The sequence below is a fragment of the Oncorhynchus masou genome, chromosome 18 (assembly GCF_036934945.1).
Source record: "Oncorhynchus masou masou isolate Uvic2021 chromosome 18, UVic_Omas_1.1, whole genome shotgun sequence".
NCBI lineage: Eukaryota > Metazoa > Chordata > Actinopteri > Salmoniformes > Salmonidae > Oncorhynchus > Oncorhynchus masou.
Genome location: NC_088229.1, coordinates 141,486 through 168,965, shown reverse-complemented (window position 1 = coordinate 168,965; position 27,480 = coordinate 141,486). Strand labels below are relative to the sequence as shown.

The window sequence follows — 27,480 nt, the reverse complement described above, 5'->3', positions numbered from 1 at the left end:
GAAGATTTCTGGGATCTTTTATTTAATCTCATGTAATGTAACATGGGACCAATACTTTACATGTTGCGTTTGTATTTTAGTTCAGTGCATATAGGACTCAAATTCATGTTGCTAAATTCAAACGAATACAAGATAAAACTGGCTGACACCAATGAGGGTTAGAAACTTTAAAAGACAATTATCTCAGAATCCTCTTAACCATCTCTCATCATTGATTTGATTTACTGAAGGGCTTTTGTGTCTAGTTGTCCAATGTTGGTGAGGCATATAACCTGTTTTAATAATACTCCTGAATCACTTTGATCAATAAAAGCATTTATTGAGTGTAGTTTTAACACAGCTGAGATTTACTTCAGTGCATTCACCCTATTGCTTCCACCTGTCAAGTTGTTTCAGGTCTAGTGAGGAGGGGGTAGGGTACTGTCACATTCTTAGCAATGTATGTTAATGTCATTTCATATTCTATATTTACAGCCGCATGGCTTCACTTTCTCAAATCTACCATTTAAGTAACGATGATGTCAGTTATACCAAAACAACAGAGTTCCGTCTCCAAGTTTTAATGTGGATAAATACACACCAGAATACCTTGGGACCAGTCACAGAAATACTTTGTTAAAAGGAGACATCTGCAGTTGCTGCATCCATTTTAGAACTTGAATGATATAGTAGAGTTCCAGAAAACCATGATGCTCATCTTTATAGAATGAATACTGAACAGGAGGTAAAGGAAAAGCAGTCATAGTTGGTGCTCAAGGAGTACATACAGACTCCCTTTTCAATGAGAAACTCCACGAGAAAAGGGCAACCAGTGAAGAACACGCACCATTGTAAATACAACCCATATCTATGCTTCTTTATTTTATCTTGTGTCCTTTACCATTTGTACATTGTTAAAACACTGTGTGTGTATATATATATACACACACATTGTTAAAACACTGATATATATATATATATATAATGACATTTGTAATGTCTTTATTGTTTTGAAACTTCTGTATGTGTGATTTTTATTGTTTATTTCACTTTATATATTATCTACCTTACTTGCTTTGGCAATGTTAACACGTTTCCCATGCCAATAAAGCCCTTGAATTGAATTGAACTCATTAGATCAGAGAGGTGTGTTGTAACAATATATAACTGCTATTAGAGGGTCTCAAACCCAGGCCACCAGCACTAATGATGAAAGTCCTAACCACTACCCCAGTAAGGGATATCTCTAGGACATGTACTTATTGGGCCAGTATAGCCCTGTCCTGAAGAAACCTTAACCCCTCCTCCCTAGGTATTTGATCTGAAACAACCTGATAGGTGGAATCTCAACTCTGTTGAAAATACACTCGAGAAAATATTTTAATAATCATACTAGTGTTTCAGGAGTATCATTTAATACAGGTTAAAATGACCCAAAGTTAGACAATTATACAGAAAGCCATTAAATTGCTGAAATAAGTATATCAAATAAATGAGAGAATATTCAGATTAACTGAGACCCAACATGGAGGCGAAGCAGGAAGATCAGAGTACCATGAACCAATAGGTTGTGAGTTCAAATCCCAGGTGAGAATAATAATGTAACAAATGAACATGCACTATATAATCACGTTTGTCAAAATGTGTCAAATATGTTTGTTGAAAACAGTATGTTAAAAGCACTGTGTGTGTGTGAGTCTCCTTGACAACAGACAAATAGCTATGAGGGGATCAGTGGTTCACCAAGCAGGGCCTTGATGTGTAATAAATAAAACAATTGGGGAAATATTAAGTTCTGAAAACATGGTAACCAAGTTCTATTGGATATTAAAATGAATTGTCTTTTGAAAACATTCCTTGCACATCACAGGAACATTCGTATGAAAAACATTATTTAATGACCTAATGAGACTCGTTTTCTAAAGTTGTGGGAATGTTCGTTGTCAGCTGGGTACAGTGTTTAGGTACAAAGCAGTCTGAAACCTGTAGGCTAAATGGACTATAGTGTTCAGGTCTGAAACCTGTAGGGAACATGGATTATAGTGTTTACGTCCATAGCAGTCTGAAACCTGTAGGCTTCATGAACTATAGTGTTCAGGTCTGAAACCTGTAGGAACATGGACTATATTGACTATAGTGTTCAGGTCTGAAACCTGTAGGGAACATGGATTATAGTGTTTACGTCCATAGCAGTCTGAAACCTGTAGGCTTCATGAACTATAGTGTTTACAGTGGCTTGCGAAAGTATTCACCCCCCTTGGCATTTTTCCTATTTTGTGGAATGAAAATTGATTTTCAGAGGGTTTGTATCATTTGATTTACACACCTGCCAATCACTTTGAAGATGCAACATATTTATCAAGCAAGAAATAAGGGTTAGAAAACAGAAAACTTGAGCGTGCATAACTATTCACCCCCCCCCCCCCCAAGTCAATACCTTGTAGAGCCATCTTTAACAGCAATCTCAGCTGCAAGTCTCTTGGAATATGTCTCTATAAGCTTGGCACATCCAGCCACTGGGATTTTTGTCCATTCGTCAAGGCAAAACTGCTACAGCTCCTTCAAGTTGGAGGGTTTCTGCTGGTGTACAGCAATCTGCTCCAGCTCCTTCAAGTTGGAGGGGTTCTGCTGGTGTACAGCAATCTTTAAATCGTACCTCAGATTCTCAATTGGATTGAGGTCTGGGTTTTGACCAGGCTATTCCAAGATATTTAAATGTTTCCCCTTAAACCACTCAAGTGTTGCTTTAGCAGTGTACTTAGGATCATTGTTCTGCTGGAAGGTGAACCTCCGTCCCAGTCTCAAATATCTGGAAGACTTAAACAGGTTTCCCTCAGGAACTTCCCTGTATTTAGCGCCATCCATCATTCTTTCAATTCTGACCAGTTTCAAAGTCCCTGCCGATGAAAAACATCCCCACAGCATGCTGCTGCCACCACCATGCGTCACTGTGGGGATGGTCTTCTCGGGGTGATGAAAGGTGTTGGGTTTGTGCCAGTCATAGCGTTTTCCTTGATGGCCAAAAAGCTAAATTTTAGTCTCATCTGACCAGAGTACCTTCTTCCATATGTTTGGGGAGTCTCCCACATGCCTTTTGGTGAACACCAAACGCGTTTGCTTATTTTTTTTCTTTAAGCAATGGCTTTCTTCTGGCCACTCTTCCGTAAAGTCCAGCTCTGTGGAGTGTACAGCTTAAAGTGGTCCTATGGACAGATACTCCAATCTCCGCTGTGGAGCTTTGCAGCTCCTTCAGGGTTATCTTTGGTCACTTTGTTGCCTCTCTGATTAATGCCCTCCTTGCCTGGTCCATGAGTTTTGGTGCCATATTCTTTCCATTTTCTAATAATGGATTTAATGGTGCTCCGTGGGATGTTCAAAGTTTCAGATATTTTTTTATAACCCAACCCTGATCTGTACTTCTCCACAACTTTGTCCCTGACCTGTTTGGAGAGCTCCTTGGTCTTCATGGTGCCGCTTGCTTGGTGGTTTTGCAGACTCTGGGGCCTTTCAGAACAGGTGTATATATACTGAGATCATGTGACTTAAATAAAGTCCACCTGTGTACAATCTAACTAATTCTGTGACTTCTGAAGGTAATTGGTTGCACCAGTTCTTATTTAGGGTCTTCATAGCAAAGGGGGTGAAAACATATGCACGCACCACTTTTCAGTTTGTGATTTTATTGAATTCTTTTAAACAAGTAATTTTCTTCATTTCACTTCACCAATTTGTACTATTGTGTGTATGTCTATTACATGAACTCCAAATAAAAATCTGTTTAAATTACAGGTTGTAATGCAACAAAGTAGGCAAATCACCAAGGGGGGGGGGGTGAATACTTTTGCAAGGCACTGTAGGTCTGAAACCTGTATGCTTCATGGATTATGGTGTTTAGGTCTGAAACCTGTATGCTACATGGACTATAGTGTTTAGGTCTGAAACCTGTAGGCTACATGGACTATAGTGTTTAGGTCTGAAACCTGTAGGCTTCATGGATTATGGTGTTTAGGTCTGAAACCTGTAGGCTACATGGACTATAGTGTTTCTGTCCATAGCGGTCTGTGTCGAAGTCCACAGTAGTCTGTAATTGGTCTTCAAGTTTGAGTCTCCATCGGGTTACATGGACAACATTACCAGCCTGTAGCTGTGTTTGTGTCTCTGTAGCTGTGTTAGTGCCTCGGGTTTAGGGCTGATCCATTAAGTCCACAGTAACCTATAGTTGGTTTTGAGATAGATGAGTGTCTCAAGGTTTTTGGGGAGAGCCCTGCCTCTGCCGGGTTGGAGCCAGTGTCTGGCCGAGGTAAAGATGGTCTCCACGGTGGAGGTCCCAGCCGGCACAGTAAACGCCCGCTTGGCCACCTGGCTGAGCTGAGGGAAGTCTATAGTCTTTCGTCTCCAGTAGTGGAGAGGCTCCTCCTCAGTGGGCTCCTCACGCAGGTACCCTACCAGCTCCTGCTCCACACTCTTTGCCTGCGCTGTGGGCCTTTGCTTGATGAAGGAGAACAGCTTGCAGGGCCTGCTGAGCGAAGTGGAGGAGGGAAGAGGGGACGAGGCTGGGGACAAAGCTGCGTCAGGGGACTGGGCCTGGGGGGTGAGCTCCATGCTGGGGCCCTGTGTTTGTGTGTGTTTGGTGACCTCGTCCAGGAGGACCTGTCTGTGCCAGTCAGGGTCTGAGCTCCAGGTGAGTTTGAACTGTGGGTCCAGGGTGGTGGCAGTGACGTACAGAGGGTCCTCCAAGATGGGAGCCAGGCGGCGTTCTACGGCTTGAGACAAGCCCAGCAGCAGGCAGGGTAGCTGGGGGGAGACGCACTCTGACAGGTGCTTACGGAGCCCCAGGACACAGGGCAGAGCCAGACTGATGGAGACGTGTCTGTCACCCTGTCAGGAGACAAGAACACAATCTGTCTGTCTCTCACCTGTCTGTCTGTGTGTCTGTCTCTCACCTGTCTGTCTGTGTGTCTGTCGCTCCCCTGTCTGTCTGCCTGTCTGTCTGCCTGTCTGTCTCTCACCAGTCTGTGTGTCTCTCACCTGCCTGTCTGTCTCTCACCTGCCTGTCTGTCTCTCACCTGCCTGTCTGTCTCTCACCTGCCTGTCTGTCTCTCACCTGCCTGTCTGTCTCTCACCTGCCTGTCTGTGTGTCTGTCGCTCCTCTGTCTGTCTGTCTGTCTGTCTGTCTGTCTGTCGCTCCCCTGTCTGTCTGTCTGTGTGTCGCTCCCCTGTCTGTCTGTCTGTCTGTGTGTCGCTCACCTGTCTGTCTGCCTGTCTGTCTGTCTCTCACCTGTCTGTCCGCCTGTCTGTCTGTCGCTCACCTGTCTGTCCGTCTGTCTGTGTGTCGCTCACCTGTCTGTCCGTCTGTCTGTGTCTGTCTCTCACCTGTCTGTCCGTCTGTGTCTGTCTCTCACCTGTCTGTCTCTCACCTGTCTGTCTCTCACCTGTCTGTCTCTCACCTGTCTGTCTGCCTGTCTGTCTCTCACCTGTCTGTCTGTCTGCCTGTCTGTCTCTCACCTGTCTGTCTGTCTGCCTGTCTGTCTCTCACCTGTCTGTCTGTCTGCCTGTCTGTCTCTCACCTGTCTGTGTCTGCCTGTCTGTCTCTCACCTGTCTGTCTGTCTGTCTGTCTCTCACCTGTCTGTCTGTCTGTCTGTCTCTCACCTGTCTGTCTGCCTGTCTGTCTCTCACCTGTCTGCCTGTCTGTCTCTCACCTGTCTGCCTGTCTGTCGCTCACCTGCCTGCCTGTCTGTCGCTCACCTGCCTGTCTGTCGCTCACCTGCCTGTCTGTCGCTCACCTGCCTGTCTGTCGCTCACCTGCCTGTCTGTCTGTGTGTCTCTCACCTGTCTGTCTGTCTCTCTGTCTGTCGCTCACCTGTCTGTCCGTCTGTGTGTCGCTCACCTGTCTGTCCGTGTGTCTGTCTCTCACCTGTCTGTCCGCCTGTCTGTCTCTCACCTGTCTGTCCGCCTGTCTGTCTCTCACCTGTCTGTCCGCCTGTCTGTCTCTCACCTGTCTGTCCGCCTGTCTGTCTCTCACCTGCCTGCCTGTCTGTCGCTCACCTGCCTGTCTGTCGCTCACCTGCCTGTCTGTCGCTCACCTGCCTGTCTGTCGCTCACCTGCCTGTCTGTCTGTCTGTGTGTCTCTCACCTGTCTGTCTGTTTCTCTGTGTGTCACCTGTCTGTCTGTCTGTCGCTCACCTGCCTGTCTGTCGCTCACCTGTCTGTCTGTCTGTGTGTCTCTCACCTGTCTGTCTGTCTGTGTGTCGCTCACCTGTCTGTCTGTCTGTGTGTCGCTCACCTGTCTGTCTGTCTGTGTGTCGCTCACCTGTCTGTCTGTCTGTCTGTCGCTCACCCGCCTGTCTGTCTGTCTGTCGCTCACCCGCCTGTCTGTCTGTCTGTCGCTCACCCGCCTGTCTGTCTGTCGCTCACCCGCCTGTCTGTCTGTCGCTCACCCGCCTGTCTGTCTGTCGCTCACCCGCCTGTCTGTCTGTCGCTCACCCGCCTGTCTGTCTGTGGCTCACCCGCCTGTCTGTCTGTGGCTCACCCGCCTGTCTGTCGCTCACCCGCCTGTCTGTCTGTCGCTCACCCGTCTGTCTGTCGCTCACCCGTCTGTCTGTGTGTCTCTCACCTGTCTGTATGTCTGTCTGTGTGTCTCTCACCTGTCTGTCTGTCTGTGTGTCGCTCACCTGTCTGTCTGTCTGTGTGTCGCTCACCTGTCTGTCTGTCTGTGTGTCGCTCACCTGCCTGTCTGTCTGTCTGTCGCTCACCTGTCTGTCTGTCGCTCACCTGTCTGTCTGTCTGTCTGTCTGTCTGTCTCTCACCTGTCTGTCTGTGCGTGTGTCTGTCTGTCTCTCACCTGTCTGTCTGTGCGTGTGTCTGTCTGTGCATGTTCTCACCTGTCTGTCTGTGCGTGTGTCTGTCTGTCACCTGTCTGTCTGTCTGTGCGTGTGTCTGTCACCTGTCTGTCTGTGCGTGTGTCTGTCACCTGTCTGTCTGTGCGTGTGTCTGTCTGTCTGTCTTTCACCTGTCTGTCTGTGCGTGTGTCTGTCTGTCTGTCTCTCACCTGTCTGTCTGTGCGTGTGTCTGTCTGTCTGTCTCTCACCTGTCTGTCTGTGCATGTGTCTGTCACCTGTCTGTCTGTGCGTGTGTCTGTCTGTCTGTCTCTCACCTGTCTGTCTGTGCGTGTCTGTCTGTGCATGTTCTCACCTGTCTGTCTGTGCGTGTGTCTGTCTGTCTGTCTCTCACCTGTCTGTCTGTGCATGTGTCTGTCACCTGTCTGTCTGTGCGTGTGTCTGTCTGTCTGTCTCTCACCTGTCTGTCTGTGCGTGTCTGTCTGTGCATGTTCTCACCTGTCTGTCTGTGCGTGTGTCTGTCTGTGTCTCTCACCTGTCTGTCTGTGTGTGTGTCTGTCTGTCTGTCTCTCACCTGTCTGTCTGTGCGTGTGTCTGTCTGTCTCTCACCTGTCTGTCTGTGCGTGTGTCTGTCTGTCTCTCACCTGTCTGTCTGTGTGTGTGTCTGTCTGTGCATGTTCTCACCTGTCTGTCTGTGCGTGTGTCTGTCACCTGTCTGTCTGTCTGTCTGTCACCTGTCTGTCTGTGCGTGTGTCTGTCTGTCTGTCTGTCTCTCACCTGTCTGTGTGTGTGGACCATGTCCCAGGCCTCAGTAAAGGGTTCCAGTGTGTCTGTCAGTTCTCTGAGCAGCGCCACCTCCTGGCCACTCAGCACCAGGTCAGCCCGGTCAGAGACATCCTCCAAGAACTCTGCTGAGTCCAGAAGACCACGCAACACCTGGAGGAGAGGAGAATGGAATCAAAAGAGCATTGTTACAATGTACACTTTTAAACCAGCAGGCTGTTCTATGTTGTAACTAGACTATATTAAGTCCTTCTTACCTTGAGTTGTACGGCCCAGTCTCGCTCTCCAGCCCTGCTGCTCCCCGCCCCCCCCAACCCCCCTCGCAACAGGCCCACCAGTTTGTCGTGTGGCACGGCGGAGGTGACATAGTTATAGAAGGATGAGGCTTTAGCCAAGGTGGAGGAGAGGAGAGGAGAGGAGGAGAGCAGTCCATCTCTCACACACTGACCCAGAGAACAACAGAAACAGTCTATTCTGCCAGACCCCAGACCTCCCTCCCACCAGTCCTCCTGCTCTACCTCTCCTTCCCTCTCTCCTCCTTCATCCCCACTCTCCTCCTCTTCCTCGTCGGCATCATCTCCCGGGTTGCCGTGGATACAGAACCCTGGTAGGCGGCATGAGGGGTGAGTTTCAGCGGGAAATGGGTCAGCCACGACACGGAACGCTCGGCCCGAAACGCCGTGCGCCACACACACCTCCTCGAACTCTGCTATCACGCGATTGGCCGAGAGCCCACCAACCAGAGGCAGGCAGGCCAGCAGGGCGGAACGCATCTGCCAATCAGACGACAGGAAGTGGCAGGTCACCCCCAGGTACCTGCAGGACGGGTTGGACACAGCGATGTCATAATGAACAACCCTAGATGACGGCATGCTATTCCCATAAACTAGTGCACTACATAAGAAATAGGGTGTAATTAACTAGTGCACTATTTAGGAAATAGGGTGTCATTAACTAGTGCACTATATAAGAAATAGGGTGTCATTAACTAGTGCACTATATAGGAAATAGGGTGTCATTAACTAGTGCACTACATAGGAAATAGGGTGTCATTAACTAGTGCACTATATAAGAAATAGGGTGTCATTAACTAGTGCACTATATAGGAAATAGGGTGTAATTAACTAGTGCACTATATAGGAAATAGGGTGTCATTAACTAGTGCACTATATAAGAAATAGGGTGTCATTAACTAGTGCACTACATAGGAAATAGGGTGTTATAAACTAGTGCACTATATAGGAAAATATTAGGTATGGGTTCCAAATGGCACCCTGAGTAGGACAGTAGGCCAGTAGGACAGACATATTAAAACACAGAGATGGTGATTTTAGCCATGCACAGTAGAGCCATGCACGAGTATGAATTTTAAGCCCAAGCCCTACCCGCGACATTCAGGCCCGATTGTTTCAGCCAAATTTAAGGCCCTGCCCGAAGACCGAAATAACTTCCTGTTAGTAAATCCATTAGCTGTTCCTCTCTGTCTGTCACTCGCTCCCTGTGCTCAGGGAGCTCACTCTGCATGCATTCAGCTCATGGAGGCTCTGAGTCTGAATATCCATAGCAACAGCTCTGCTCGGGCTGCTCAATGATGAGAGCTGTTAGCTACTTTTTATCACTCTAAGCTAACAGTCCAGCAACATTTCCTGTGAAATAATCTCTCCTGTCTGATATTTAATGAGGTTGAAGCACTTCTGACACCGTGTTATGATCTTAGTCAGATATGACTGTACTGTGCAGCAGAGGACGAGGAAAGGGCTCAGCTTCAAAATGGTAGTGATCAATTTAGTGAAACCTGAGACCTGCCCGTACCCTAGAGTTAGGCTTAGAGTACATACCCAGTGTTAATCCCTGCTGCGGTCCCAAGGAAACCCCTCCAGAGGGAGACAGAGAGGCTGAGAGAGAGGGCTGAGGCCAGGGCCTGTCTGGTGGCCAGCTGGGCCTGGTAGGCGTAGGCTGGGAGGAGCTGGGTGTGGAGGTATCTGGGGGGCTCGGGGGTATAGCGAGGCTCTAACAGCTGCAGTAACTCTCTGAATCCTCTGAGATCCACTAGGGAGGCAGGCTGGAGGTCCTGGACCAGCATCTTCGCTATCGCCTCCGAGATCAGCACCTGGTCAAACATAATACTGTCCATTACACACAAACTACAACACACACACACATACAGAGATTGTCCTAGCCACCGTGCTTCGACACCTGCATTGCTTGCTGTTTGGGGTTTTCGGCTGGGTTTCTGTACAGCACTTTGTGACATCGGATGATACAAATATATTTGATTGATTGACAACGGACCAACATCTTAGCTATAGCTTCAGAGATCAGCAGTGGGGAGGATAACATGTTACGGTCATTATTTAGAAACTGTCTCCAACAAGTATGTAACAACAGGTTTATTAATATTAATAAACTGTGTGGTTCCAGTCCTGAATGCTGATTGGCTGACAGTCATGGTATATCAGACCATTTATCATGGTTATGACAAAACATGTATTTTTACTGCTCTAATTTTATTTAACTAGGAAAGTCAGTTAAGAACAAATTCTTATTTTCAATGACTGCCTAGGAACAGTGGATTAACTGTTTTGTTCAGGGGCAGAACGACAGATTTTTACCTTGTCAGCTCTGGGATTCAATCTTGCAACCTTCCGGTTACTAGCCCAACGCTCTTACCACTAGGCTTACCACCGTGCATCTACACCTGCATTGCTTGCTGTTTGGGGTTTTAGGCTGGGATTCTGTACAGCACTTTGAGATATCAGGGGAGGAGGAGGGGAGGAGGCCTCCGCCAACTAACATCAACACAATAACATTGATGTTAAGGCCTCCGCCAACTAACATCAACACAATAACGTCGACGTTAAGACCTCCGCCAACTAACATCAACACAATAACGTCGACGTTAAGATCTCCGCCAACATCAACACAATAACGTTGACGTTAAGACCTCCGCCAACTAACATCAACACAATAACGTAGACGTTAAGACCTCCGCCAACTAACATCAACACAATAACATTGACGTTAAGGCCTCCGCCAACTAACATCAACACAATAACGTCGACGTTAAGACCTCCACCAACTAACATCAACACAATAACATTGACGTTAAGACCTCCGCCAACTAACATCAACACAATAACGTTGACGTTAAGACCTCCGCCAACTAACATCAACACAATAATGTAGACGTTAAGACCTCCGCCAACTAACATCAACACAATAACGTCGACGTTAAGACCTCCACCAACTAACATCAACACAATAACATTGACGTTAAGACCTCCGCCAACTAACATCAACACAATAACGTCGACGTTAAGACCTCCGCCAACTAACATCAACACAATAATGTAGACGTTAAGACCTCCGCCAACTAACATCAACACAATAATGTAGACGTTAAGACCTCCGCCAACTAACATCAACACAATAACGTCGACGTTAAGGCCTCCGCCAACATCAACACAATAATGTAGACGTTAAGACCTCCGCCAACTAACATCAACACAATAACATTGACGTTAAGGCCTCCGCCAACTAACATCAACACAATAACGTCGACGTTAAGACCTCCACCAACTAACATCAACACAATAACATTGACGTTAAGACCTCCGCCAACTAACATCAACACAATAACGTCGACGTTAAGACCTCCGCCAACTAACATCAACACAATAATGTAGACGTTAAGACCTCCGCCAACTAACATCAACACAATAACATTGACGTTAAGGCCCCCGCCAACTAACATCAACACAATAACGTCGACGTTAAGGCCTCCGCCAACATCAACACAATAATGTAGACGTTAAGACCTCCGCCAACTAACATCAACACAATAACATTGACGTTAAGGCCTCCGCCAACTAACATCAACACAATAACGTCGACGTTAAGACCTCCACCAACTAACATCAACACAATAACATTGACGTTAAGACCTCCGCCAACTAACATCAACACAATAACGTCGACGTTAAGACCTCCGCCAACTAACATCAACACAATAATGTAGACGTTAAGACCTCCGCCAACTAACATCAACACAATAACATTGACGTTAAGGCCCCCGCCAACTAACATCAACACAATAACGTCGACGTTAAGACCTCCGCCAACTAACATCAACACAATAATGTAGACGTTAAGACCTCCGCCAACATCAACACAATAACATCGACGTTAAGACCTCCGCCAACATCAACACTTAATGTTAACCTGAAATATATCCTTGCCTTGTAATTCCGTTACCAACAACCTACATATTCTGAAGATAGTCAAATTTTTCTCCCTCATGAGGGAGGATAATGAACGTTCACAGAAGTAACATTTAATGGTGGTGAATTTACTGATATCAATTTTGTTTATGAATTATTAAGTGATTAAAACCCGTAAATACCAAAAACATCTTTAGTGGAATTACTGCAACTGAACTGGCTACAATGGGAAATTATCACAAACCACGGTTTGTTACTGTCCTATCTTCCACTGACATACTGTTATGTTCAGCTCATATAGTGTCTCCTACCCTACCGTACTGACCCTTACCCTACTGACCCCAACCCTAACGTACTGACCCCTAGCCTACCCTACTGACCCCAACCCTACCGTACTGACCCTTACCCTACTGACCCCAACCCTACTGACCCCTAGCCTACCCTACTGACCCCTAGCCTACCGTACTGACCCCTACCCTACTGACCCTTACCCTACTGACCCCAAGCCTACCCTACTGACCCCTAGCCTACCCTACTGACCCCTAGCCTACCCTACTGACCCCTAGCCTACCGTACTGACCCTTACCCTACTGACCCCAACCCTACCGTACTGACCCGTACCCTACTGACCCTTACCCTATTGACCCCAACCCTACCGTACTGACCCCTAGCCTACCCTACTGACCCCAACCCTACCGTACTGACCCCTAGCCTACTGACCCCTAGCCTACCCTACCGTACTGACCCCTACCCTCCCGTACTGACCCCTAGCCTACCCTACTGACCCCTACCCTACCGTACTGACCCCTAGCCTACCCTACTGACCCCTACCCTCCCGTACTGACCCTTACCCTACTGACCCCTACCCTACTGACCCCTACACTACTGACCCCTACCCTAAGGTACTGACCCCTACCCTACTGACCCCAACTCTACTGACCCCAACCCTACCGTACTGACCCCTACCCTACGGTACTGACCCCTACCCTACTGACCCCAACCCTACCGTACTGACCCCTACCCTCCCGTAACTGACCCTTACCCTACTGACCCCTACCCTACTGACCCCTAGCCTACTGACCCCTAGCCTACCCTACTGCCCCTACCCTACCCTACGGTACTGACCCCTACCCAACCGTACTGACCCCTAGCCTACCCTACTGACCCCTACCCTCCCGTAACTGACCCTTACCCTACTGACCCCTACCCTACTGACCCCTACCCTACTGACCCCTAGCCTACCCTACTGCCCCTACCCTACTGCCCCTACCCTACGGTACTGACCCCTACCTTACTGACCCCTACACTACTGACCCCTACACTACTGACCCCTACACTACTGACCCCTACACTACTGACCCCTACCCTAAGGTACTGACCCCTACCCTACTGACCCCAACTCTACTGACCCCAACCCTACCGTACTGACCCCTACCCTACGGTACTGACCCCTACCCTACTGACCCCAACCCTACCGTACTGACCCCTAGCCTACCCTACTGACCCCTACCCTCCCGTAACTGACCCTTACCCTACTGACCCCTACCCTACTGACCCCTAGCCTACTGACCCCTAGCCTACCCTACTGCCCCTACCCTACGGTACTGACCCCAACCCTACCGTACTGACCCCTAGCCTACCCTACTGACCCCTACCCTCCCGTAACTGACCCTTACCCTACTGACCCCTACCCTACTGACCCTTACCCTACTGACCCCTAGCCTACCCTACTGACCCCTAGCCTACCCTACTGACCCCTAGCCTACCCTACTGACCCCTAGCCTACCCTACTGACCCCTAGCCTACTGACCCCAACCCTACCGTACTGACCCGTACCCTACTGACCTTTACCCTACTGACCCCAACCCTACCGTACTGACCCCTAGCCTACCCTACTGACCCCTACCCTACTGACCCCAACTCTACCGTACTGACCCCTAGCCTACTGACCCCTAGCCTACCATACCCTACCCTACCGTACTGACCCCTACCCTCCCGTACTGACCCCTAGCCTACCCTACTGACCCCTACCCTACCGTACTGACCCCTAGCCTACCCTACTGACCCCTAGCCTACTGACCCCAACCCTACCGTACTGACACCTAGCCTACCCTACTGACCCCTACCCTCCCGTACTGACCCTTACCCTACTGACCCCTACCCTACTGAACCCTACACTACTGACCCCTACCCTAAGGTACTGACCCCTACCCTACTGACCCCAACTCTACTGACCCCAACCCTACCGTACTGACCCCTACCCTACGGTACTGACCCCTACCCTACTGACCCCAACCCTACCGTACTGACCCCTAGCCTACCCTACTGACCCCTAGCCTCCCGTAACTGACCCTTACCCTACTGACCCTTACCCTACTGACCCCTACCCTACTGACCCCTAGCCTACTGACCCCTAGCCTACCCTACTGCCCCTACCCTACCCCACGGTACTGACCCCTACCCAACCGTAGTGACCCCTAGCCTACCCTACTGACCCCTACCCTCCCGTAACTGACCCTTACCCTACTGACCCCTACCCTACTGACCCCTACCCTACTGACCCCTAGCCTACCCTACTGCCCCTACCCTACGGTACTGACCCCTACCCTACTGACCCCTATCCTACTGACCCCTACACTAAGGTACTGACCCCTACCCTACTGACCCCAACTCTACTGACCCCAACCCTACCGTACTGACCCCTACCCTACGGTACTGACCCCTACCCTACTGACCCCAACCCTACCGTACTGACCCCTAGCCTACCCTACTGACCCCTACCCTCCCGTAACTGACCCTTACCCTACTGACCCCTACCCTACTGACCCCTAGCCTACTGACCCCTAGCCTACCCTACTGCCCCTACCCTACGGTACTGACCCCAACCCTACCGTACTGACCCCTAGCCTACCCTACTGACCCCTACCCTCCCGTAACTGACCCTTACCCTACTGACCCCTACCCTACTGACCCCTAGCCTACCCTACTGCCCCTACCCTACGGTACTGACCCCTACCCAACTGACCCCTACCCAACTGACCCCAACCCTACTGACCCCAACCCTACCCTACTGACCCCTAGCCTACCCTACTGACCCCTAGCCTACCCTACTGACCCTTACACTACTGACCCCAACCCTACCGTACTGACCCCTAGCCTACCCTACTGACCCCTAGCCTACTCTACTGACCCCTAGCCTACTGACCCCAACCCTACCATATTGACCCTTACCCTACTGACCCCTACCCTACTGACCCCCAGCCTACCCTACTGACCCTTACCCTACTGACCCCAACCCTACCGTACTGACCCCAACTCTACCGTACTGACCCCTAGCCTACCCTACTGACCCTTACCCTACTGACCCCTACCCTACTGACCCTTACCCTACTGACCCTTACCCTACTGACCCCAACCCTACCGTACTGACCCCTAGCCTACCCTACTGACCCCTAGCCTACCCTACTGACCCTACGGTACTGACCCCTACGGTACTGACCCCTACCCTCCCGTACTGACCCTTACCCTACTGACCCCTACCCTACAGACCCCTACCCTACAGACCCCTACCCTACAGACCCCTACCCTACAGACCCCTACCCTACTGACATCTACCGTACTGACATCTACCGTACTGACCCCTACACTACAGACCCCTACACTACCGTACAGACCCCTACTGTACTGACCCTTACCCTACCGACCCCTACCCTAACCGACTGACCCCTACCCTACTGACACCTACCCTACTGACCCCTACCCTAATGACCCCTACCCTAATGACCCCTACCCTAATGACCCCTACCCTAATGACCCGTACCCTAATGACCCGTACCCTAATGACCCGTACCCTAATGACCCGTACCCTAATGACCCGTACCCTACCGTACCGACCCCTACCGCACTGACCTGTACCCTACCTTAGTGACCCCTACCCTAACGTACTGACCCTACCCTACTGACCCCTACTGTACCCTACCTTACCGTAGTGACCCCTACCCTACCGACCCCTATTGTTCAGACCTCTACCGTACTGACCCTTACCCCTACTGTAACTGACCCCTACCCTACCGGACTGACCCCTCATGGACTGACCCCTTCCCTACTGACCCCTACCCTACCGACCTCCAAGTACTGATCCTTACCCTACCGTACAGACCCCTACCTTACCGTACTGACCTCTACTCTAGCGTACTGTCCCCTACCGTACTGAACTCTACCGTACTGAACCCTCGTACTGAACTCTACCCTACTGTAATAAACTCTACCCTACCGTACTGAACCCTACCGTACTGAACCCTACTCTACCGTACTGTCCCCTACCGTACTGAACTCTACCGTACTGAACTCTACCGTACTGAACTCTACCCTACCACACTGAACTCTACCCTACCATACTGAACCCTCGTACTGAACTCTACCCTACTGTAATGAACTCTACCGTACTGAACCCTACTCTAGCGTACTGTCCCCTACCATACTGAACTCTACCCTACTGAACCCTCGTACTGAACTCTACCCTACTGTAATGAACCCTACCCCACCGTACTGAACCCTACCCCACCGTACTGAATCCTAGTCTACTGTACTAAACTCTACCCTACCAAACTGAACTCTACCCTACTGAATCCTAGTCTACTCTACTAAACTCTACCCTACCGCACTGAACCCTACCCCACCGTACTGAACCCTACCGTACTGAACCCTAGTCTCCTGTACTAAACTCTACCCTACCGTACTGAATCCTAGTCTACTGAACTAAACTCTACCCTACCGTACTGAATCCTAGTCTACTGAACTAAACTCTACCCTACCGTACTGAATCCTAGTCTACTGTACCAAACTCTACCCTACCGTACTGAATCCTAGTCTACTGTACCAAACTCTACCCTACCAAACTCTACCGTACTGAACACTAACTTATTGTACTGAATCCTACCCCACCGTACTGAATCCTAGCCTACCGTACTGACCCCTACCGTACCGACCCCTACCCTACTGACCCCTACCCTACCGTACCGACCCCTACCCTACCGACCCCTACCGCACTGTACCCTACCTTAGTGACCCTTACCCTAACGTACTGACCTCTACCGTACTGACCCCTACTGTAGTGACCCCTACCTTACCGTAGCGACCCATTTACATTACATTTAAGTCATTTAGCAGACGCTCTTATCCAGAGCGACTTACAAATTGGTGAATTCACCTTCTGACATCAGTGGAACAGCCACTTTACAATAGTGCATCTAAATCATTTAAGGGGGGGGGTGAGAAGGATTACTTTATCCTATCCTACCCTACCGACCCCTATTGTTCAGACCTCTACCGTACTGACCCTTACCCCTACTGTACTGACCCCTACCCTACCGGACTGACCCCTCATGGACTGACCCCTACCCTAACGTACTGACCCTTACCGTACTGACCCCTACCCTACCATACTGACCCCTCATGGACTGACCCCTATCCTAACGGACTGACCCCTACCCTACTGACCCCTACTGTACTGATCCTTACCCTACCGTACAGACCCCTACCTTACCGTACTGACATCTACTCTAGCGTACTGTCCCCTACCGTACTGAACTCTACCATACTGAACTCTACCCTACTGAACCCTCGTACTGAACTCTACCCTTACCGTACTGTCCCCTACCGTACAGAACTCTACCGTACAAAACTCTACCCTACCATACTGAACTCTACCCTACTGAGCAGCCCTCGTACTGAACTCTACCCTACCGTACTGAACCCTCGTATTGAACTCTAATCTAATGTACTGACCCTTACCCCTACTGTACTGACCCCTACCCTACCGTACAGACCCCTACCTTACCGTACTGACCTCTACTCTAGCGTACTGTCCCCTACCGTACTGAACTCTACCCTACTGAACCCTCGTACTGAACTCTACCCTACTGTAATGAACTCTACCCTCCAGTAATGAACCCTCGTACTGAACTCTACCCTACCGTACTGAACCCTACCATACTGAATCCTACCCCACCGTACTGAATCCTAGTCTACTGTACTAAACTCTACCCTACCAAACTGAACTCTACCCTACTGAATCCTAGTCTACTTTACTAACCTCTACCCTACCGCACTGAACCCGACCGTACTGAACCCTACCATACTGAATCCTACCCCACCGTACTGAATCCTAGTCTACTGTACTAAACTCTACCCTACCAAACTGAACTCTACCCTACTGAATCCTAGTCTACTCTACTAAACTCTACCCTACCAAACTGAACTCTACCCTACTGAATCCTAGTCTACTTTACTAACCTCTACCCTACCGCACTGAACCCGACCGTACTGAACCCTACCATACTGAATCCTACCCTACCGTACTGAATCCTAGTCTCCTGTACTAAACTCTACCCTACCGTACTGAATCCTAGTCTACTGAACTAAACTCTACCCTACCATACTGAATCCTAGTCTACTGTACCAAACTCTACCCTACCATACTGAATCCTAGCCTACTGTACCGAACTGAACTCTACCGAACTCCACCGTACTGAACACTACCCTATTGTACTGAATCCTACCCCACCGTACTGAATCCTAGTCTACTCTACTAAACTCTACCCTACCGTACTGAACCCTAGTCTACTGTATTAAACTCTACCCTACCGTACTGAATCCTAGTCTACTGTACTAAATCCTAGCCTACCGTACTGAACCCTACTCTACCGTACTGAACCCTAGAACTGACCTCTACCCTACCGTACTGACCTCTACCCTACCGTACTGACCTCTACCCTACTGAATCCTAGTCTACTGTACTAAACTCTACCGCACTGAACACTACCCTACCGTACTGAATCCTAGCCTACCGTACTGACCTCTACCCTACCGTACTGACCTCTACCCTACCGTACTGACCTCTACCCTACCGTACTGACCTCTACCCTACTGAACTCTACCCTACTGAACTCTACCCTACCCTACTGAACTCTACCCTACCCTACTGAACTCTACCCTACTGAACTGACCAAAACTGTGATGTCCAAACTTATGGAACATGAGGAGAACAACATTGAAACCATAATGATGCATTTCTGTATTGTACAGATCAGGGACCCATGACGTCATTCTGTTAGCGGGTGTCGATCAACTTCACTAATTGTAGTTCAATAGCCAAAAGAGAAGACTTACGGTGCCATGTAATAGCTGACACCCCATTATTTCTGCAGACATCTTTGAATATTAATTCAGAGCAGATACATTTTTGGAAAAATGTGGTTGCACAAAAACACTGATTTTACTATAAGTTTGCACAATTCTGACACTAAATTTACTAAAACTAATTCATCATTGGAAATTGTTAAAAGTAGTCCTTGTTCATAGACTTTAATTTGGTAAACTTTTATATCAAAAGTTTTTGTTTGGCAAAAATGTTTAAGTAAAAAAATGAGTCAAAATGTAATTCCATTACCATGGACGCACACACACACACACACACACACCTGGCGAGGGTCGTGTCTGTGGAACTTCGTTACCCCTTCTCCTGCTCCCTCTCTTCCTCCCCCTCCCCCTACTCCCACCCCTCCAGCGGTGATGGAGTGATTGCAGCGATGGCCTCCTCCGTTGGCCAGGCTGTGAAGGGAGGATGAGGAGTAGGGATGGAGGGAGGAGGAAGATGAGGAGTAGGCTTCTCGCTTCATATCCTTCTTCTTTACAAACTCATCGTACATCGCCTGGTGCTTCCTCTGTAGAAACGAGAGAGAGTGTGGAATTCTGATGATCAAATGTCAGACAGACTACCTATTGCAATGTTTTTAGATTTGATATTGATTAATAAAATAGAATTTCACACAAACAAGAACTGTATAATTCAGCCGCAGCATGCTTCTACCTATCCCTATGGAATACAATGTGCATTCTTAACTATGCAATCAGTTTCATACACAGACAATACTGTATCTATCACAGCCAGTAGCCTACTGTACCTGTTGTCACCTTCTGTCAGCCACCCAGACAGACAGATGTATACCTTAGTTAAGACAGATCTATAACCTGCTGTACCCGTTGTCTTCTACTGTCAGACATACAGATCTATACCTTGGTTATTAAGATACTTTTGAAAAACTTGATTACTTTGAGGATGACATTTTTGTTTGATGGATCGTGGGGAAAGCGCAGGAAAAGGCTTTTGAAGGCTACAGTGCAAGCTGTCTTCCAATGATGAGACTGCTATTGGCATCCAAAGATGATCCAACTTTAATAAACATTTAGAGGTAAAGGATGACAGCAGTGTGTTCTACGGAAATACGGATATCACTTATTATTGATATCTACATAGCAGCAGTGTAATTCACATCAATGCGCTGTCTCATTTAGCTATTTGCGCATTGTGGTTGTTGTGGATGGCTGTTCACAAATGCAAATAAGTATTTGAACCCATTAATGGTTGAATTCAATACGTTTATGATGCCAATCAATCATTGTTTTTGAAACCAGTGGACAGCCAGTGAAAAATGCGCTCTTGCAACAGCTGCACAGTGCAGATCCCAGCCTATGGAATAAAAGTGGAGCTTTTATTGCTCAATCTATTTCACTCTGATAAAATAAATAATCCCTAATGGATGGTGGTGGAAGAAATGGCAGCAGTTTCACGGCCGTCTAAACAACTGTGCTATTATGTGGGGGTTTTGTGCGTTACTTGTCATTTATTTTGTACATAATGTTTCTGCCACCGTATCTTACGGCAAAAAATACCTTCTGGACATCAGGACAGCGATCACGCAACTCGGATTAGACTAAGATCTTCTGGATATCAGGACAGCGATCACGCAACTCGGATTAGACTAAGACCTTCTGGATATCAGGACAGTGATCACGCAACTCGGATTAGACAAAGACCTTCTGGACATCAGGACAGCGATCACGCAACTCGGATTAGACAAAGACCTTCTGGATATCAGGACAGCGATCACGCAACTCGGATTAGACTAAGACCTTCTGGATATCAGGACAGCGATCACGCAACTCGGATTAGACTAAGACCTTCTGGATATCAGGACAGCGATCACGCAACTCGGATTAGACTAAGATCTTCTGGACATCAGGACAGCGATCACGCAACTCGGATTAGACTAAGACCTTCTGGATATCAGGACAGCGATCACGCAACTCGGATTAGACTAAGATCTTCTGGACATCAGGACAGCGATCACGCAACTCGGATTAGACAAAGACCTTCTGGATATCAGGACAGCGATCACGCAACTCGGATTAGACTAAGATCTTCTGGATATCAGGACAGCGATCACGCAACTCGGATTAGACAGATTTTTTTTCCTCAACAAACAGGATGCGCAGGACGTACTTCAGACACCCGACAATGTCGAAATCCCCGTCATTGGCAGGAGAAAGAGACGGAGGTATAGGACACAGGCCTGGTTGCCTTGTGATGATCCGTCGACGGCGAGTGGGAAATCTGCCCTTACCATCGGTATTACTTGCCAACGTACAATCATTAAACAACAAATTAGACGAGGTACGATCACGAATATCCACCAACAGGACATCAAAAACTGTAATATCTCATGTTTCATCGAAACAAAGCTCTCCCTCACTCTCCAGGTGGTAAAACTGACCACAACTCTATCCTCCTGATTCCTGCTTACAAACAAAAATGAAAGCAGGAAGCACCAGTGACTTGGTTTATAACAAACGGTCAGATGAAGCAGATGCTAAACTACAGGAATGTTTTGCTATCACAGACTGGAATATGTTCCCGGAATTATTCTGATGGCATTGAGGAGTACACCACATCAGTCACTGGCTTTATCAATAAGTGCATCGAAGACGTTGTCCCCACAGTGAACGTACGTACATACCCCAACTAGAATCCATGGATTACAGGCAACATTCGCAATGAGCTAAAGGGTAGAGCTGCTGCTTTCAAGGTGCGGGACTCTAACCTGGAAGCTTATAAGAAATCCTGCAATGCTATTCATTAACTAAAGCTCAGCGTTCAACACCATAGTGCTCTAAATGCTCATTACTAAGCTATGAACCCTGGCAATAAACACCTCCCTCTGCAACTGGATCCTGGACTTCCTGACGGGCCTCCCCCAGGTGGTGAGGGTCGGTAGCAACACATCTTCCACGCTGATCATCAACACTGAAGCCCCTCAGGGGTGCGTGCTCAGTCCCCTCCTGTACTCCCTGTTCACTCATGACTGCACGGCCAGGCACGACTCCAACACCATTATTAAGTTTGCTGACGACACAACGTTGGTAGGTCTGATCACTGACAACGATGAGACAGCCTAAAGAGAGGCGGTCAGAGAGATCTGGCAGTATGGTACCAGGACAACAACCTCTCCTTCAATGTGAGCAAGACAATGGTGTTGAACGCTGAGTAAATGAACAGCAGTCTCACTTTTCACAGGTGGAAAAGGGCAGTGTGTAGTACAATTGAGATTGCATCACCTATGAATCTGTTAGGGCGGTATGAGAATTGGAGTGGGTCTAGGGTATCTAGGATGATGCTGTTGATGTGAGCCATGACCAGCCTTTCAAAGCACTTCACGGCTACCGACGTGAGTGCTACAGGACGGAAATCATTTAGGGAGGTTACCTTCGCTTCCTTGGACTTTGGTGGTCTGCTTGAAACATGTACAGTATTGTGTAAAAAGTTTCAGGCAGGAGTGAAAAAAATTCTGTAAAGTAAGAATGCTTTCAAAACTAGACATGTTAATGATTTACATTTTTCAATTAACAAAATGCATAGTGAGTGAACAGAAGAAAAATCTACATCAAATCAATATTTGGGGTGAACACCCTTTGCCTTTAAAACAGCATAAACTCTTCTAGGTACACTTGCACACCGTTTTTGAAGGAACTCGGCTGGTAGGTTGGCCTAAACATCTTGAAGAACCTACCACAGTTCTTCTGTGGATTTAGGCAGCCTCAGGTGCTTCTCTCTCCTCGTGTAATCCCAGACAGACTCATCGATGTCACGGCTGTGGGGGCCATACCATCACACCCAGGACTCATTGTTCTTCTTTACGCTGAAGATATAGCGAAAGTCATTAAGAACGGTGTTTGGGGTTGTTGTCATGCTGCAGGAATACATTTTGGGCCAATCAGATGCCTCCTTATTGGTATTGCATGGTGGATAAGTATCTGCCTGTACTTCTCAGCATTGAGGAGACCATTAATTCTGACCAAATCCCCAACTCCATTGGCAGAAATGCAGCCCCAAACATCAAGGAACCTCCACCATGCTTCACTGTTGCCTGCAGACACTCATTTGTGTACCGCTCTCCAGCCCTTCGGCGAACAAACTGCCTTCTGCTACAGCCAAATATTTCAAAATGTTGACTCGTCAGTTCAGAGCGCCTGCTGCCATTTTTCTGCACCCCAATTCCTGTGTTTTCGTGCATAGTTGAGTCGCTTGGTCTTGTTTCCACGTCGGAGGTATGGATTTTTGGCCGCAAGTCTTCCATGAAGGCCACTTCTGACCATACTTCTCTGGACGGTAGATGGGTGAACCCGAGTTTCACTGTTTTCTGCCAATTCTGAGCTGATGGCACTGCTGGACATCTTCCGATTGCAAAGGGAAGTAAGCATGATGTGTCTGTCATCTGCTGCAGTAAGTTTCCTTGGCTCACCACTGCGTCTATGGTCCTCAACGTTGCCCGTTTCTTTGTGCTTCTTCAAAAAGAGCTTGGACAGCACATCTGGAAACCCCTGTCTGCCTTGAAATGTCTGCCTGGGAGAGACCTTGCTGAGGCAGTATAACTACCCTGTGTCTTGTTGCTGTACTCAGTCTTGACTTTGACAGTAAACTGTCTTCAGCAACCTCACCTTGTTAGCCGAGTTTGGCTGTTCCTCACCCAGGTTTATTCCTCCTCCACAGCTGTTTCAGTTAATGACTGTGTTTCAACCTACATAATGAATTGATGATCATTAGCACCTGTTTGGTATAATTGTTTAAATATACACCTGACCATATGTGTAACAGATGTGAAACGCTAGCTTAGTTAGCGGTGGTGCGCGCTAAATAGTGTTTCAATCGGTGACGTCACTTGCTCCCCTTGTTCCCCTTGCTCTGCAAGAGCCGCGGCTTTTGTGGAGCGATGTGTAACGATGCTTTGTGGGTGACTGTTGTTGATGTGTGCAGAGGGTCCCTGGTTCGCGCCCGGGTATGGGCGAGGGGACGGTCTAAAGTTATACTGTTACATATGCCTACAAAATCCCTGACTTTGCACAAGTGTACCTACAAGAATTGATGCTGTTTTGAAAGCAAAGGGTGGTCCAAATATGGATTCGATTTAGATTTTTCTTCTGTTCACTCCCTTTGCATGAAATGAATTGATAAATATAATCTATTAACATGTCAAAGCAGCTCGTGGCTGGCTTTCCCTTTGTAGTCCGGAATATTCTTCTAGCCTTGCCACATCCGTCGAGCGTCAGAGCCGGTGTAGTAGGATTCAATATTAATCCTGTATCCATGCTTTGCCTGTTTGATGGTTCGTCTGAGGGTGTAGCGGGATTTCTTATCAGCGTCCGGATTAGTGTCCCGCTACTTGAAAGTGGCAGCTCTAGCCTTTAGCTCGATGCAGATGTTGCCTGTAATCCATGCTGTTACACAAATCAAAATCTGCCTTATATTTTAGATTCTTCAAAGTAGCCACCATTAGGTTTGATGACAGCTTTGCACACTTGGCATTCTCAACCAGCTTCACCTGGAATGCTTTTTTTAAACAGTCTTGAAGGAGTTCCCACATATGCTGAGAACTTGTTGGCTGATTTTCCTTCACTCTGGGTTCCAACTCATCCCAAACCATCTCAATTGGGTTGAGATGGGGTAATTGTGGAGGCCAGGTCATCTGATGCAGCACTCCATAATATTTCCTTATTGGTCAAATAGTCCTTACTCAGCCTGGAGGTGTGTTGGGTCATTGTCCAGTAGAAAAACAACTGATAGTCCCACTAAGCGCAAACCAGATGGCATGGAGTATCACTGCAGAATGCTGTGGTAGGCATGCTGATTAAGTGTGCCTTGAATTCTAAATAAAATCACTGACTGTGTAGGCAGCAATGCACTCTCACAACATCACACATCCTCCTCCATGCTTCACAGTGGGAACCACACATGCGGAGATTAGCCGTTTACCTACTCTGCGTCTCAAAGACATGGTGGTTGGAATCCAAAATCTCAAATTTTGACTCATCAGACCAAAGGACAGACTTCCACCAGTCTAATGTCCATTGCTCATGTTTCTTGGCCCAAGTAAGTCTCTTCTTCTCATTGATGTCCTTTAGTAGTGCTTCCTTTGCAGCAATTCAACAATGAAAGCGAGATTCACACAGTCTCCTCTGAACAGTTGATGTTGAGATGTGTCTTGCATTCTGTGAAGCATTTATTTGGGCTGCAATCTGAGATGCAGTTAACTCTAATGAACGTATCCTCTGCAGCAGAGGTAACTCTGGGTCTTCCTTTCATGTGGTGGTCCTCATGAGAGCCAGTTTCATCATTGCGCTTGATGGTTTTTGCGACTGCACTTGAAGAAATGTTCAAAGTTCTTGACATTTTCCAGATTTACTGACCTTCATGTTTTAAAGTAATAATGGACTGTCATTTATCTTTGCTTATATGAGCCGTTCTTGCCATAATATGGACTTGTTATTTTACTAAATAGGGCTATCTTCTGTATACCACCCCTACCTCGTCACAAGACAAGTGATTGGCTCAAATGCATTAAGGAAAGAATTTCCACAAATTAATAAGGCACACTTGTTAATTGAAATGCATTCCAGGTGACTACCTCATGAAGCTGGTTGAGAGAATGCCAACAGTGTGCAAAGCTGTCATCAAGGCAAACGGTGGCTAATTAGAAGAAATAGCCACCGTTTAGAAGACGGTGAATCTTTGATTACTACATGATTCCATGTGTTATTTCATAGTTTTGATGTCGTTATTATTATTCGACAATGTAGAAAATATTAAAAATAAAGAAAAATCCTAGAATGAGTAGATGTGTCCAAACTTTTGACTGGTACTGTATACATGTCCATTGATTCTTGAAGAATATAACTTATTATTAGCCTCATGAGCTTAGTTCAACTGTCAAACTCCATGAGAACCCAAAATATATGCTTGTTTTACTCCAATGTTTGTAAACACTGTAAATGTAAACAAACACTGTATAGCCTCATAGCATGGTTAAAACAATAGTGTTGATATCATGGATGGTCAGTCCTTACTCCACAGCTCTGTCTATTACTCTGAGAGTGGTTACATTTCTCCTGGCCCATCCCTCAGTTTTTCACCAAAACAGAGTCGGGGCGACCGTTTTGTTATTGTATCTTTGTTGCTTCTGTGGATTTGCCCTTTAAACAGCTGCATATTACCAAGATATCAAAGTGTCACCAAGAAAAAGGTAAACAATAGGCCTTTAGCAAATGCAGAATATGGCATTCATTTATCACATGTAAATAGCACTTTTCAGTAGTGCTCAAAGCATGCCATTCCATGAGCGCAGCATTTATTTTTTAACTTAAAGCAATGTGCCCTCTATGACAACAAAATCATAAACAACAGAGTAGGGCTGGCTAATAAATCCATAGCTTTGGGTTATGCTCAGGTAAATCTATTTGGATAATCTATACTTCCATATTTCCAAGTCCTGTTCTTGAAGATCCCTGGGTATACAATGTTTGGAATGATTGGAATTCTGATGGACTTTTTAATATAAAGATACAATTTAATCGTATTATATGTAGTAGAAAGCAATGGGTTAGAAGAAGCCTACATAACCAACCCATAAAGTAAAATGTAACATCCAAATATGGCCAGTTATGTAATCTTTAACATGGACTTATCCTGCAATAAATGTCATTAAATTGGTAACATACATTTGTCTTCTTCAAAATGCCTCTTAAGGTTGAAATTAATTTAAAACTACATGTAATCAGATTACATTACTGGGTTTGGATAATCCAAAAAGTACCTTACTGATTACAATTTGACAGGTAACTAGTAACGGATTACATTTAGAAAATAACTCACCCAACCCTGCCTATAGCCTACTGTCAGACAGATCTATAGCTTAGTTAAAACAGATCTATACGGTACCTTGAGATGTGTGACGAAGTTGGATGTGACGCTCCTCTTCGCCTGTATCCTGGTGCCGCATGCTTTACAGTTGGACTCGATCTTGCCGTTCTCCCCCTCGAACACGATGTTGAAGTAATCCAGAATGGACACCTTCGAAATTGACGCCATTGGGATGACCAACCTTTATCCTCGGAAGTAGATTCAACTTTCCAAAAGACAACAATCGAGATGTCTCTACCTATTCTTTCTTTTTCCCGAGCCTCCCTCTCGTCACTACCATAAGAGCGGAGGGGTGTGTGCGTTTTCTTCCTTCCTACTCACTGTAATCAAAACGCTGGCAGACGCGCGCAACAATAGATGGGTTAAAACAGGCGACTTGCCAAAACAGCGCCTTGGAGCTATCGCGTTTCAGCTATCTACGATGCTCGTACACGAATCATGCTATTAAACAAAGTATCTAGTATCGCTGCAAACACTGAAATCCTGTAGCTATACAGTCCTGCCTGGTCCGTGTTATCAAACTGCACCAGCTACTCGAGGAGGCTGGGCTTTCGGGCTAGCAGAGGATGG

General features: G+C 47.3%; 1 protein-coding gene across 1 annotated transcript; it reads right to left on the bottom strand.

Moving 5' to 3' along the window:
• On the bottom strand, positions 1 to 27,480 carry si:dkey-109j17.5 (uncharacterized). The gene is made up of 6 exons (XM_064921952.1): positions 26,929 to 27,480; positions 19,301 to 19,543; positions 9,438 to 9,709; positions 7,857 to 8,415; positions 7,594 to 7,752; positions 1 to 4,857 (listed from the first exon to the last, which is right to left on the bottom strand). The coding sequence occupies exons 1-6, from the start codon at positions 27,076 to 27,078 to the stop codon at positions 4,177 to 4,179; spliced, it is 2,064 nt and encodes a 687-aa protein (XP_064778024.1). The 5' UTR covers positions 27,079 to 27,480; the 3' UTR covers positions 1 to 4,176.

Bases quoted from the DNA above. Each gene is read 5' to 3' on its own strand.
- si:dkey-109j17.5 (XM_064921952.1), bottom strand. From the start codon at position 27,078: ATGGCGTCAATTTCGAAGGTGTCCATTCTGGATTACTTCAACATCGTG. The intron at 8,416-9,437 runs GTATGTACTCTA...CCCGTCCTGCAG, and splicing joins GCAGCAGGGATTAACACTGG to GTACCTGGGGGTGACCTGCC. The intron at 7,753-7,856 runs GTAAGAAGGACT...CCTCTCCTCCAG, and splicing joins ACTGGGCCGTACAACTCAAG to GTGTTGCGTGGTCTTCTGGA.